We start from the raw sequence: 13,871 nt of genomic DNA, 5'->3' as shown, positions 1-13,871 counted from the left end.
CCTGTAGTGAGGCCTAGTTTCTGCTTGGAATGAGGCATCTCTGTGTAAGAAAAAATTTGAAAGCAACTACTGTGAAGGTTTGGAGATGTTTTGGTGTCAGATAAACTTGTTTGGTTTTAATCAAATGTTAACTTGCATAACGCTGCCTTTTAAATACGGCTGACTAAAGTAGCTTTATTTTCTCATCCTTAATTGATTGAAGACATATATATCCATTTTATTGATTGCATGTACCTTTCAGTACACAGTAAAATCCTCATTCCTTTTACACTCTAGATGTTTTCTAGTAGTTTCTTTGAGATCATTGAATTGGTTAAAATTTGCAAGAGTTTGAAATATGGACTCATATATTTTATAAATATATTTCCTGCTTGTAGAAATTTTTGTGTACACCAAGTAGATACTTTTAGATAAGATTCTAAGGTGTTTGAAACAACTTAATTCAGGATTGTTGGTTGAAGGTAATGGGAGTGAATTTTTTTTAAGGTTTTAAGCTGTACTTTTAAAAGATACTGTCATAAAAAGGTACCCTGTGTAGCCTGATATATCTTAAGTTAGGATTACTTATGTCGATGAATAAGTCTGTCATGGATGTGAAGTTCACTTTTTTCTGAATTCTAAAACACCAGCTGTGGAACTAGATCTGGCACGTGACAGAACATTGTTGTTTCAGTTCTCCGTGAGCTGCCCGGTCTACATATGAAATGACATACATAATAATCAAACCTATGAACACACAAAGATCTTTTGTACCCAGCCACACACAAAATAAAATGGTTATAATTTATTACTTTCTGACCTTATTTAGTATCAACAAAAAGCCAGGCTTTAAGTTTCAGTGACTAGTGATTTACTATAAAGCAATAATTTGTTTCACATGGTTTAGACCAAAACTGAATGTATACTACTCTTCATCCTTCATCTTTCTCACTTAGGGATGATACATTCATAGTAGTGGGAAAAACTACCATGGACATTAAGAACAGAGGAAAGTCTTACTGCCTTTAAATGTCTTTCTGCTATTTTACTTTCGCCAGCTTTATTGAGATATAATTTATATACAGTAAAAATTCAGACGTTTTAGTGTCTGAAGTTTAATAAATGCATACAGTTTTGTAACTGCCATCACCCCCCAGAACTCCCTCATGCTCCCCTCTATAATCAGACCCTCCCCCCACTCTCATCTAGTGACCATGGACCTGTTTTCTGTCTGTAGTTTTGCCTTTCAGTTTAGTTTCTTTCACTCAGCATAATGCCTTTGATTTTCATCCATATCGTTGTATATATGATAGTTCATTCTTTTTATTGCTGAGTAGTGTTGCATGGTGTGGATGTATCACAGTTTGTTTAACCAGCCTCTCATTGAAGGCCATCTGGGTTGTTTCCAGTTTGGGGCAATTGTGAATAAAGCCGCTATAAGCCTTTGCATATAGATTTTTTTGTGAACATAAGTTTTCTTTTGGATAAGTAACTAAAAGTGGGATTGTTGGGTCATACACTAAGTGTATGCTTAGCTTTATAAGAAACTGCCAAACTGTTTTCCAAAGTGGCCAGACCATCTTGCATTCCTGCCAGCAATACATGAGAGTTCTAGTTGCCCTGCAATTCTTGCCAGCACTTGGTATTGTGATTTTTAAAAAAATGTTAGCTATTCGGGACTTCCCTGGTGGCTCAGTGGTTAAGAATCCGCCTGGTTAAGAATCCGCCTGCCAATGCAGGGGACACAGGTTCGAGCCCTGGTCTGGGAGGATCCCACATGCTGCGGAGTAACTAAGCCTGTGTGCCACAACTACTGAGCCTGCACTCTAGAGCCCGCGAGCCACAACTACTGAGCCTGTGTGCCACAACTACTGGAGCCCATGCTCCGCAACACGAGAAGCCACCGCAATGAGAAGCTCGCACACCACAACAAAGAGACGCCCCCGCTCGCCACAACGAGAGAAAGCCCACGTACAGCAACGAAGACCCAATGCAGCCAAAAATAAATAAATACATAACTTAATAATAAAAAAACCCATAAACCACAACAGTAATTTCTTAAAAAAAAATGTTAGCCATTCTGATAGACGTGTAGTGGTATCTTATTGTAGTCTTGATTTATGCTGCCCTGATGGCTGATGATGTTGAATATCATTTCATGTGCTGATTTGCCATCCGTATATCTTTAGTGAAGTTCCATTTTACTTTTAATCCTTCCATTTCCTCAGGGGCCTCAGCGTTGATGCTTACGTGTTGACCAAACAATTTCCTGAAGAGAGTGTGTGGGGAGGAGGGGGTGGAGAGAAGGGAGGCAGGAACAGAGACATAAAAGTGTGTGTTGGTCAAGAGCCTTGTCCAGTGGCATTCATGTCTCTCACTTCTTAAAGTATTTAGGGGACTTTTCTTAAATTGTAGGTAGACCTTGAAAATAGTAAGCTGTTATAGTGAGTAAGAGCAAGGTCTCTGGATCCAGACTTCTAGGATCAAAACGTTTCACTTCTCAGCTCTGAGACCTTGGGCAATTAACCTAATTTTTTTGTGCCTCAGTTTCTTTATCAGAAAAATGAAGATGAGAATCCCTACTTCATAGAGTTTTTAGGAGGATTAAATGTGTTAACATCTGTCAAGTACTTAGGACAGTACGTGGCACATAGTAAGTTCTATGTCAGTGGTAACTACTATTGATGTTATCCTCACAGTGACTGTATATTTCAGTTGAAAAATCAAGGTTTATTTTTATATGCTTCCAAGTATGAGAGGTAGTTGTCATTTTTCCTCTGCCATAAGAGTGGAATTCTTAGGCTGTTTCATTGGTTAAGAGAGACAGCAGGGCAATTTAAAATAGATACCATTCTAGAAAATCTAGCAGACCCGCTGGACTTAAGCAGAAAATGTTTTCAATTTATAAGCTAAGGTATGAATTCAAGAACACCTAATGCCGATGGTCTAAATGTTCCATTTGCTCTAGTTTATGGTTGCATTTACTTTTATCATTGTTCTTTAGCCTGATCTATTTTTTTAGAAAACAGATTACATACTTAATTGCAGTGCTTTTTTTTTTTTTGAGATCATGACTGATTTGTCCTTGTTTAAAGAAAAAAGACATCCACATTAGGTATATAATTCTGAGCCCTACTTGATATAAGGAGGAAAATATCCAACACTTATCAGTTATGTCTCTGAGTCTCATTTCTGATTTGGGGCCTTTTTAGGTTGTGGAGATGTTGGAGGTTCCCAATAAACCCACACAGCTGTCATACAAGTACTACTTCATGTCTGTGAATGCTGCAGATCGTGAAGACAGCCCTGTCATGGCCCTCCTGCTGCAGCAGTTCAAGGAAAACATCCAGGAATTAGTTTATCGTACAAAAAACGGGAAACAGCCTAGAAGCAGTACCAAGCGCAAGGTATGATCACATACAGAAATGAACACAGGGTTTGCGTGTATTAACTTTACTGTGCTCTTTAACCATTTTTAAATGGGAAAGAATTTGGTATGGTTTTTAAGAGACTGAACAGCAATAAGGTTTAGGTAACAAATGTCTACATATTCTTGAAAATGTTTCTCTCTTAATTAATAATTATATACCATTTTCCACAAGACAGCTTGTTAAATACATAATATTTACTACTAAATTTCCAGCGTTTAGGTCAATATTTGCTCAGTAAATATTTGTTGAATGAATTAACATTTGTTTTGGTTAACCTTGACTTTTGTTATAGTAGTACAACTGCCTTAACTAATTGCATCACATGTACTTTTTTTACCCACTTGCGTTCTTTACTTAAATTCTAGTTGTCTGATGATCTGTGTCCAGTAGAACCCAAGAAAACCAAACGATCAGGAGAAATGTGTGCCTTCAATAAAGTTCTAGCTCACTTTGTCGCTATGTGTGATACAAATATGCCATTTGTAGGACTTCGGTTGGAGGTAATTTGGGGTACTCTGAGTAATTTTTAAATGCCTTGCTAAAGCTACATGAATTCCATTAGGAGAACCAGATGGTTGTGATCTTGTATATTTTGGGAGGGGTGGGGTTGAAATCACAGCATCTCGTGGTATACATGTAAAACATGACTTAAATTATTTCATCTCTCTGGTTCCAAATTGTGGGCCTTCTGTTCTTTGTGGAAATGGAAAGTAAATTCTTCCTAGTTTAAAAAAAAACAAAAGGACAACTTTTGAGAATTAACATCTTACTTTTATACCTCTTAGGAGCATGATTTACCCTTTTAGAGATGGTTAGTTGATAAAGGGGTGACTCATTTTTCAGTGGGTGAAGCTGTACATATTGCTTACTAATAAAATTGGGTTCCTTTCTGAGAAGCAGGTCAGAAAGAATATTAAACTAAATTTTTACTTTTTTCCCATGGAAGAAGCAGTAGACTTATGCAGAGTTAGTGTCTTTCAAGAGTACACAATTGTGATATCCAGCATGATCCCCAATCATGAAAGTAAAGGGAGGTAACAGAACCTGCATTTTTGTATTTCCAAAAAGGGCTTTGGCCAAGGATTGGCAGCCCTTAAAAGTAATACATCAAAACCTTAATTATTTCCCTCTAGTTTAAAGTTTTACTTTCTGTAAGACTCCTCCCCTCTGTAAATTATTGGGAATGAAGAAGAGACCTAGAAACATGGAAGTGGATTATTTCAGTTGGGCTGATGATGATAGTCTTGGGAAGACTTGTTGAAAACATTTTGATGCTTTAGAGCAGGAATCAGCAGACTTTTTCTATAAAGGGCCAGATGGTAAATATTTTAGGCCTTTGTGGGTCATAGTCTTTTATTACAGCTTTTCAAATCTGCTGTTGTAGTGTGAGCCAGCCATAGTTGATATTTAAACAAATGAGTGTGGCTATGTTCCAGCAAAACTTTATTTACCAAAACAGGCAGTGGCTGGATTTGGCCCACGAGCTGTTGTATGCCAACCGCTGCTTTATAGGGCTTTGGGATCTGAAGGCCGAGAATAAGGTGTGAAATTGTGAGGAGCAGCAGTAGCCCAGAAAATCCAAGCCCAGAAATAGGCTAAAGTAGATACTTATGTCCACGATGTCCCAGCTCCTAGAACTGTGAGTTTGACAGATGTCCTCTTGTCTGGGAACTGGCCAAAGCTCCAAAACTGTGCAGTGTCCGTGCTTCTATCTACTTAACTGTGTTGTTGGGCTTTTTCATCGTGCCATGTGGATTGGTTACATGAATGTCATTCAGTTACTCCCTTGCAGTGGGAAGGGAGGCTACATGATGCCCAGGGACAGTGTAATGCCTCATTCATCGTCTGCTGTCTTCCCCATTACCCACAGGCTAGAAGTCGCAAAAACTTGTGTCTTCATAGTGTCCCTATAGACACCTGTAGACATATGGCCTCTGTCCCCCTTCTCTGTGCTCCTATACCTGTTGCACACATAGGCCATGTAACATTCTGTAGTAGTCTACTGAACTCAGTCAAGCTGTTAAAAACTTAACTTTTTCTTCTCTCAATGAAAAAGACATGTTAAAGGTAAAAGCAAGCACATTTTCTGCTTAAGGTAATTTATATTGAAATGTGAGTAACTAAATCTAATCTTACCAGGAATGTTTATATTTCTGATCCATAGAAGAGAAGCAGTGTTTTTGAGCCCTCCCACACTTTGCTTCCTTTTGAATCTGGACCCCTACTGCCTATTTGGTCAGCAGCTATTTTCCTAAACCTCTGGTCTTCCCAGGCCCAAAGAGCAGGGCTCAGTGAAATGCTTAGGGCTGCCTTAAATCCTTTCTGGAACAAGGTGGATATAAATAAATAAATAGTCTGTCAGAGAAGACCTGGGAATATATGCTGAAGGCAAGCATTTCTTTGCTAGATCAGATGACTTCCTGGCATACCCAAATAACCTGTAGTTCCACTGATAGGGCCTCAGGCACTATCCCTGCATTTATCTTTTTAACTCATTTACTGAGTCCTCCAATTGGGAATGATATCTCACTGGGTAAATGCATAAAGTGGAAATCTTTTCTTCTTGGGTTTCACGGAGGAAATAGTTGTTAAAAATAAAAATGTATTCCAGAAAAGTTATAAACTGAAAAATATTGTTTGTGATTAAAAATGAGATGTGGCTATGACTCGAACTTTGTTTTCAAACAAACATAATTGAATCACACAAGAAAACCAGTCTTATTTGGTCTCCCAGGAAATCGGATGATGGGGGCACAATGTTCATGCCTAATATGTTGTCACTTTGGGACAGAGTGACCCTAGTACAGATGCCACGAGAATAGAGACAGTAGTACTTAGAAAAGGTAGTTTCCTTTGTAAAATTGGTGGTCTGACATAACTGTGCTTTTCTCTTTTCAGCTGTCCAATCTGGAGATTCCACATCAAGGAGTGCAAATGGAAGGTGATGGCTTCAGTCACGCGATTCGCTTATTGAAGTAAGTCCCGGTCATGTGTCTGACTTGGTGCCACACACTGCAGCCACATTGCCAGTGCTGCACCTCTCCTTCCGTGAGTCAGCATAAAGCAGAGTTCAGAACCTGCGGATGTCACAGATTTCTGCATGGAATTACTGCAGTCTGGGGGAGCATTCTCTTTCACCTGCCAAGTGGAGATCCAGCAGCACTTGGTATTTTAGGATGTCTTTCCTCTGGCTTATCTTTCATTCATTCAACAGGTGTTTACTGAGTGTGAGTATGTGTCAGCCTTGAATTCTGATAGGGCCCTTCAGGATGCTGTGGGTTCACATAGCAGGGGGATCTGGGCCAGTTCAGAAGTCAGGAAGGGTATCCCTGAGGAAGTACCAGTTGTACCTAGACTGAAGGAGAGGTGAGAATTAGCCAGAGGAAAGGGAGCTAGAGTGGGAGTGGGCACCCCTAACCAGAAGGAATAACTGCTAAAATGAAGGCTTAGAGGGAAGAGAAAGCTCGGCATCCTGGAACTGAAGGAAGTTGGGCGTGGCAGGAGTTAGGAGAGATGAGCCTAGAGACGTAAGCAGGAAGGGGTCAGATCCTGTAGGGCCTTTGTAAGAAGCCATCAGATGATTTTAGGCAGAAACTGACATCATTAGATAGGTGTTTCTGAAAGCTCACCCTGATAGGGGAGCAAGACTGAAGTAGCAAAACTAGTTGCTGAAATGGTTCACACCAGAGTTCTTGGTAGCTTGGACCAGAGAAAGTTCCATAAGGACTTAGGGGATGAAATCTTAAGGGGCTGGTGACTAGATGGATGTCGAAGGTGAGAAAGAGGAGAAGGTGGCAAAGATAACTCTTAGTTTTATCGTGGGCAAATGATGGATGACAGTGAATGTTTTCCGAGACGGGACTGAAGATGTGAGTGTGAAGGGGCTTTGCTAAGTTTGAGGTGCCTAGACATCCCTTTGGGCAGGCAGGGGTGTGTCTCAAGCCCAGGTGACTGGTCTGGGCAGGAGAAGTAAATGAGTCAGTACCAAGGTGAAAGTAATTGAGCTGGGATAGTAACTTAGATCACCAGGAAAGAGCACGCGGAGGGGGATGGGCAGAGGGCTTTGTTCTAAACGGATAGAGGACAAGGGGGCCAAAGGATGCTTAGAGGGAAAACTAAGGCAGCGTGTGTTATTTATAAGGTGACCAGGATGGACTTGCAAAGCTAGAATGCCATTTAAGACATCAGCCTTTTTGGTTCACAAAGCAGTTTTCTTTTTTGGGCATTTGTATTGTTTATTAGACGTTGCTTAATAATATAAATCATAGAAGCAATTTTTATTTATTGAATTCCTGTCTGCCAAGGCGTGGCGGCTGTGCAATTTGAGCCAGCGGGGCTTTAATTTTTGTTACTTGGGAATCAATTTGCCCTGTGGAAGATGGGAAGGACTTGCAGATAGCGTGCACTCCACCCATGTGTCATGGTGCTCACGTTAGATAAAGAGTTGAAGAACTAGAATAGCTGCCCTGCCTGGTTACCTTAATGCCATCTCCACAAAAAGCTTTCTGGGGAGAAAGCTGGTCTTAGAATAGACATCAAAAGGAAAATGTAAAACTTTTAATTAATTTGCCTTTGGTTTTATATTACTTCTGCCTAAAGTATAGGGTTTTTTTCTGTTTACTCTTTTTGACAACTGTAGATTAATAGATGATGATAACGTTTGTGTTCTATTCTCTTAGTTATATTTTTCATGTTTTGCAAGAATCTTAAAATATCTTGCTCTCGGCATTTTTACAAAAGAAATTTCAGTCCCCTTTATTCTTGAACTCAAGAGAATTCATTATAGTCCTTACCTGGAGAGGAAGCACTTCATATTTTTTAATCTTCATTTTACAATAATTTTTGAGAAAGTCTTTACTATATCCTGGCTATTGTTTTCTTTATTTAAAACTTAAAAGGAAAATATATAGAAATGGATAAAGAGATCTGTTTGGTACAAGCTGTCCATTATCGGGGGTATTTTCTTCATAGAAATGAAGAAGGAAAAAATAATAAATGTCTAAATATGATTTTATTAAATTAAGATCTGGCATAGATCTAATTATAATTAGTAAGTAATTGCTCTAATACATTTCATCTTCAGAAACTCTTCTTTTAAGCATTTAGTCCTAGGTATATTCTTATTAAATGAGAGCATGACTTCAAAGCTTTAAAATTGAGCACATTTTTCTCCTCTTTGCTAAAAAATATGTTCTGTTCTTGTTCAACTTATCTCCTTGAAAATCTGCTGAGCAGGCCTCCTTGCTGTATCTCTGAAAATATCATGGTAAACACCTTACACTGCTCTGGTTCATGGGCCTGTTGCCTTGTGCAAACTCAAGAGCCTTGATCCCACCGCACAGATGACACAGTCTCGAGAGCAGCATGCTCGCAGTGCCTTGTTTTGAGCTCTTAAGCAAACTTTCCACCCTCTCCTGAACTAACATTACAGTAATGGGCAGTGGTGCTGGTCCTCCAGCCACGCCCACAAGGTTTTTTCATCTCGTGATTCGTTTGCCTCTGGTAGCTTATGCAAGTAATGCAGAGGCCCAGCTCTTTTTGCAAGTTGTGTGACTCGGCTTGTCAGTTATGCGACTGAGTCCTTCTGCATATGCACGTGCAATCTATATAAAATCCACCCCACTTTCCTTGTAGGTGCAATTGTGCTGCTTTTACTAGCACTTTCAGTGATCCTCCTCCCCACTTTTGCACCGCCGGGACATAACGTGGTTACTGACGTTTGTAAAATCCCTCAGAACGAAACTGACACACAGCACATGATGGCCGAGAAGGAGCACTGCTGACACACATCTGCCCTAGAAGACCAAAGCTTACTTTCTAAATTTGTTCAGTACTCAGAATTACAGGAGAAAAATCAGTCAGGAGTAGCTGTTTAGATCAAAACACTTTTTTGAAATGATAGAAATTTTCAGATATGTTAAATCCATTGTCCGGGAAACATCTTCCTCGGTTCTTAATTTTTGGCAAATATATTGAATAATAGTATTTTGTGTTTGTAACGATTTTGTCAGGTTTCCTTTTGGGGGAACCTGGTTTTTTTTTTTTTCCACCTCACATGATCATGCAGGGAGGATTAAAGTTATTGTTATTTCTCTCTGTTACATGTATAACCTTAAAAGCAAGTAGATATTTTGCAGGTTCCTTGAAATAAAGCCAATTATATCGGTATCACAGATTAAGAAAGTGACATAGAATGCATTTTCAGGGTCGTGTTGCCCCTGAGAACATAAATTGGAAGGAGTCTTACTTAATTCTTACTTCAAAACATGCTGACTTTATGTGTTCATTTTCTAACCAGATGGATTTCATGAAATACCTATTTTATGTGAAAGAAAGATAATGTACTGCATTTATATTTTCAAAATCAGGATTTTAAAAATCTATCTGAATTGGCTGCTTTATAACTACTGTGGGTTAGAGGTACATTTTGAGGGGTAAGGGCAGGCAAAAGTCCTCAGTATACCCGAAGTTGAAAGCATATGTGCAGTGTATGCGATTTCTATAATAACTACCCCAAATAAGGTTGGACAGAATCTTCTTGGTAGTGAGTGATAACAAGTATGTAGTATGAAATACTAACTTTTGAAAAAACTTGAAAACCTGTACATTTAAAACAAGCTGTGGTGGAATTTTTAATTAACTGAGAAAATTTCAGTACATTAATTCTATTTTTATGCAACCTGGATAGCTTTCTTTCCCCCTACAGATTTTATTTTTTACCATATACAATCTCTGTCTCTTTTTTCTCTCTTAAATTGTTTATTCTAGGTCAGTGGTTCTCAACCTCAGGGCAGTGTTCCCTGCCAGGGAACATTGAGCAATGTTTGGAGATATTTTTGGTTCTCATTAACTGAGAAGAAGGGGTGGGAGGTGCTACTGGCAGCTGGTAGGTAGAGGCCAGGGCTGCACAGGATAGCCCTCCACAGCAAAGAATTCTGCAGCCCAGGATGTCAGTATTGCCGACACTGAGAAACCCTGTTCTAGGTGTTATATCTGAATGAGAGGCCTGAACCAAAATGCCATATTTCTAGTTATATTTGTTGTTTTGTGCTTAGATTTTGATAATTATTATACCAAGTCTGATAATTAACTCACCTTCCCTGTGAGTTAAAGGATAACGTGTAATTAAATATTATCTCATTATTTCATCCATTACTGAAAAAACAGCCAAAATATATTACCTCATAATGTTTTATGACAAATAAGATAGTTCATAAAGCTGCAAGAGATGGGTATTTTAAGACACCGAAGCTAATACGTTCCTCTTGTATATGTGGTATATATAAGTGACAGTATGTATGTTAAATGAGTTGATACATGTGTAGCTCCATCACAATGAGTTACCTCTACAGAGGAGGAGGGGAGAAGGTGGGGGGAGATAATGAACCTGAAATTTTGTCATGGCAGTCAGTGATCAAGACTTGGTTTTACTGCAAGGAGAAACTAACATATATGAATACCTGCTGTATCAGCCACCATAAGTACTTTATATATACGTTTTGTCATGTTTTAAAATCAGTGACCCATAAGGTAATTACTTATCTGCATTTTATAGTTGCGAAACTGCAATTCAGAGAGGTTGAATGTGGCTGAGTCAGAATTAGAATGCAGGTCCCTTACTCCAAAGCCCTTGTTCTTTTCACTGTGTCATCCTGACTTCAAAGAGTGGTCTTACAAATAGTTTGTTCTCCTTAGCTTTTCCTTGAGGATGTCCTAGGTAGATTTCATAGAAAGCCAGTATCTTTGACTTTCTGAGAAATTGTGGTCTTTTCTAATAACAAGATTAAGGATGAAGGCGAACATCACTGTTAAAATGAGAGTCCTAATCCATACTGATATGAATGGAAGTGGGTTAAATGCTATTAACTGCTGTGAATTGCTATGAATTGTTTCCTTCTCTTGCAGAAGGTGCCTAGTAGTGGACTTTGAACCAAACCTCTAATATGATACCCCGCCTGTCATTGTGTAGATTGTGCTTTTGTCTTTCTGTGATATGAAGTACACTTCATATGCTGTCTTTCATCACCAGAATTCCTCCCTGTAAGGGTGTAAATGAGGAAACCCAAAAGGCTCTGGACCGCTCTCTTCTCGACTGCACTTTCCGATTACAAGGTAGAAATAACCGCACCTGGGTGGCAGAGTTAGTGTTTGCAAATTGTCCACTTAATGGCACTTCTACCAGGGAGCAAGGTGAGATGCTTCACACACTTTGTCTTTGCATATTTCTGGATTTTTTTTTGTATTGATTACTATTAGTCTTTTCTTTTAATCTGTAGGACCATCCCGGCATGTTTATCTGACATATGAAAACCTGTTGTCTGAACCTGTTGGTGGTAGAAAAGTGGTTGAAATGTTCCTTAATGACTGGAATAGCATTGCACGATTATATGAGTGTGTGTTGGAATTTGCACGTTCTCTACCAGGTACAAGTGATAATCTTCCTTTGGTGCGGGGGGAGGGGGGAAGCATCCCCCACCACGCCACCGCCATTTTTAACTGAGGAAGTAAAACATGCACATTGTAAAAAAAATAATAATAATCATCAGTCTATCCCCGAGAGACAGCCACTGTGATGATTCGTATATATTGAGAAATTTCAACACACAGGTATACCAGATTATAATAATAGTGCTTATTGAGAGTTTACTGTGTGCCATACAGTGTAATAAACACTTGCTTGTATTAACTCATTCACTCCTCACAGTCACCCTATGAGGTAATTTATCATCCCTCGTTTCACAAATGAAGAAAACAAGTCACAGACACTTAAGAAACTTGCTGAAGTTCACATAGCTAATAAAGGGCAGAGCTGGAATTGGAACCCATAAACCACTATGCTATACTGCTTCAGTGCATCTCCGCCCCTGCCCTGGCCCCCTTTTGTTGAAATGGAAATTGAAGCCTACTACCTATTTATTTATTTATTATTATTACTATTATCAACCAACTAAGTAAACTATTAGAACTACTTTCAGCTTTTTTTTTTCTTTTTAAGAAATTTTTCTTTTTTTCTTTTTTAAATTTATTTATTTATTTTTGGCTGCGTTGGGTCTTCGTTGCTGCGCACGGGCTTTCTCTAGTTGTGGCAAGCAGGGGCTACTTTTCTTTGTGGTGCGCGGGCTTCTCATTGCGGTGGCTTCTCTTGTTGCGGAGCACGGGCTCTAGGCGTGCGGGCTTCGGTAGTTGTGGCACGTGGGCTCAGTAGTTGTGGCACACGGGCTTAGTTGCTCTGTGGCATGTGGGATCTTCCCCGACCAGGGCTCGAACCCGTGTCCCCTGCATTGGCAGGCGGATTCTTAACTGTTGCGCCACCAGGGAAGCCCTACTACCTATTTATGCTGTTGCTATCTTTTTTCCTTTCTTTTTTTTTTTTTTTTTTAAACTAAGTTATATATACAGAGACCTTTCTATCTAGGCATATACTATTGCCAAGATGCCCTCTTTTTCAAATATATATTTTAAAATTTCGTATGTATAATCTTAAACTTCTTTTTATTTTCTTTCTGTTTAGACATACCCACTCATCTAAACATTTTCTCAGAAGTTCGTGTTTATAATTACCGAAAACTTATCTTGTGTTATGGAACCACCAAGGGAAGTTCAGTAAGTCTATGAATTAATTAAAACTAAAGTTCCTCTCATATATCTTTAAAAAATCAAGAATTCAAAAATTCTGAAAACTTTCTTGAAATAATTGAGGGTTCAAGTAAAAATTAGGGATAAAATGGTAAATTTTAAATACTTTGTTGATAAAAAATATACTATAATTCTTAACTCTTTAAAATTGAAAACAAAAAGTATACCCTCTTTGGAGTGTGTATTCTTGAAGAGTTTTGGGCAAGGTAATATACTTTTGGTATTTATGTTTTTTTTTTTCTTCACTGATTTCAAATCTGCTTAGCAGCATGATTACTATAATGAAGATTATGTATGAATGGTCTTGAACAATGTGGTATGTCTATGCTTTTAGTCACATGGTTGTTAACATTATCTGATCCTGTATTAATCTTGAAGGTATTCCCCATAATCTGTAGTTTCTTATTTTTTTCCCCACCCCATATGTAAAGTCCTAGAAATTTAGTATATAAACTCAGCCAGCTAGCTTCTTTCTGGACTCTTCCACATAAAGAAATTACTTAATATCAGAAATTACTTGAGTGTCTTAAAATCTGTTAACTGAAGGTGGCATCTGTTGGGGCTGGCTTCCTTTCCCTTTAATACGGTACTCACCTAGGGGGTGACTCTTATTTCGTTCAAGAGAAAATGGAAAAATAAGAAACAATGACAATTTTCAAATAAAGTTTAATCAAAAATTTTTCTTTAGCACCTTCTCCTTCTGTTTTATTTAGTAGAAGTGGGCTGTCTAACACACACATACTCAGTGAATGTCCATAGGGACAGCACATCTGGAGTTTACAGGGTCTAATGAGTTGCTTCCAAAAAAGACCTCATTTAGATCTT

At 38.6% G+C, this 13,871-nt stretch overlaps 1 protein-coding gene across 5 annotated transcripts in view; it reads left to right on the top strand.

The window, feature by feature from the left end:
- The window catches only part of MED14 (mediator complex subunit 14), a 72,940-nt gene that overhangs the window by 37,745 nt on the left and 21,324 nt on the right, over positions 1 to 13,871 (top strand). For all 5 annotated transcript variants that reach the window (XR_005018322.1, XM_036839710.1, XM_036839712.1 and 2 more), the window contains exons 14-19: positions 3,192 to 3,386; positions 3,776 to 3,910; positions 6,309 to 6,385; positions 11,440 to 11,600; positions 11,687 to 11,833; positions 12,922 to 13,013. Coding sequence is in view for 4 of the 5 variants with exons in the window: in XM_036839710.1 (XP_036695605.1) it covers positions 3,192 to 3,386; positions 3,776 to 3,910; positions 6,309 to 6,385; positions 11,440 to 11,600; positions 11,687 to 11,833; positions 12,922 to 13,013 (807 nt within the window). In the remaining variant the exon portion in view is untranslated. The remainder of the gene's footprint in view (positions 1 to 3,191; positions 3,387 to 3,775; positions 3,911 to 6,308; positions 6,386 to 11,439; positions 11,601 to 11,686; positions 11,834 to 12,921; positions 13,014 to 13,871) is intronic.

Source organism: Balaenoptera musculus, chromosome X (genome assembly GCF_009873245.2).
Source record: "Balaenoptera musculus isolate JJ_BM4_2016_0621 chromosome X, mBalMus1.pri.v3, whole genome shotgun sequence".
NCBI lineage: Eukaryota > Metazoa > Chordata > Mammalia > Artiodactyla > Balaenopteridae > Balaenoptera > Balaenoptera musculus.
Note: the sequence above shows the minus strand (reverse complement) of the source record. Positions and strands in the feature narration are given on the sequence as shown.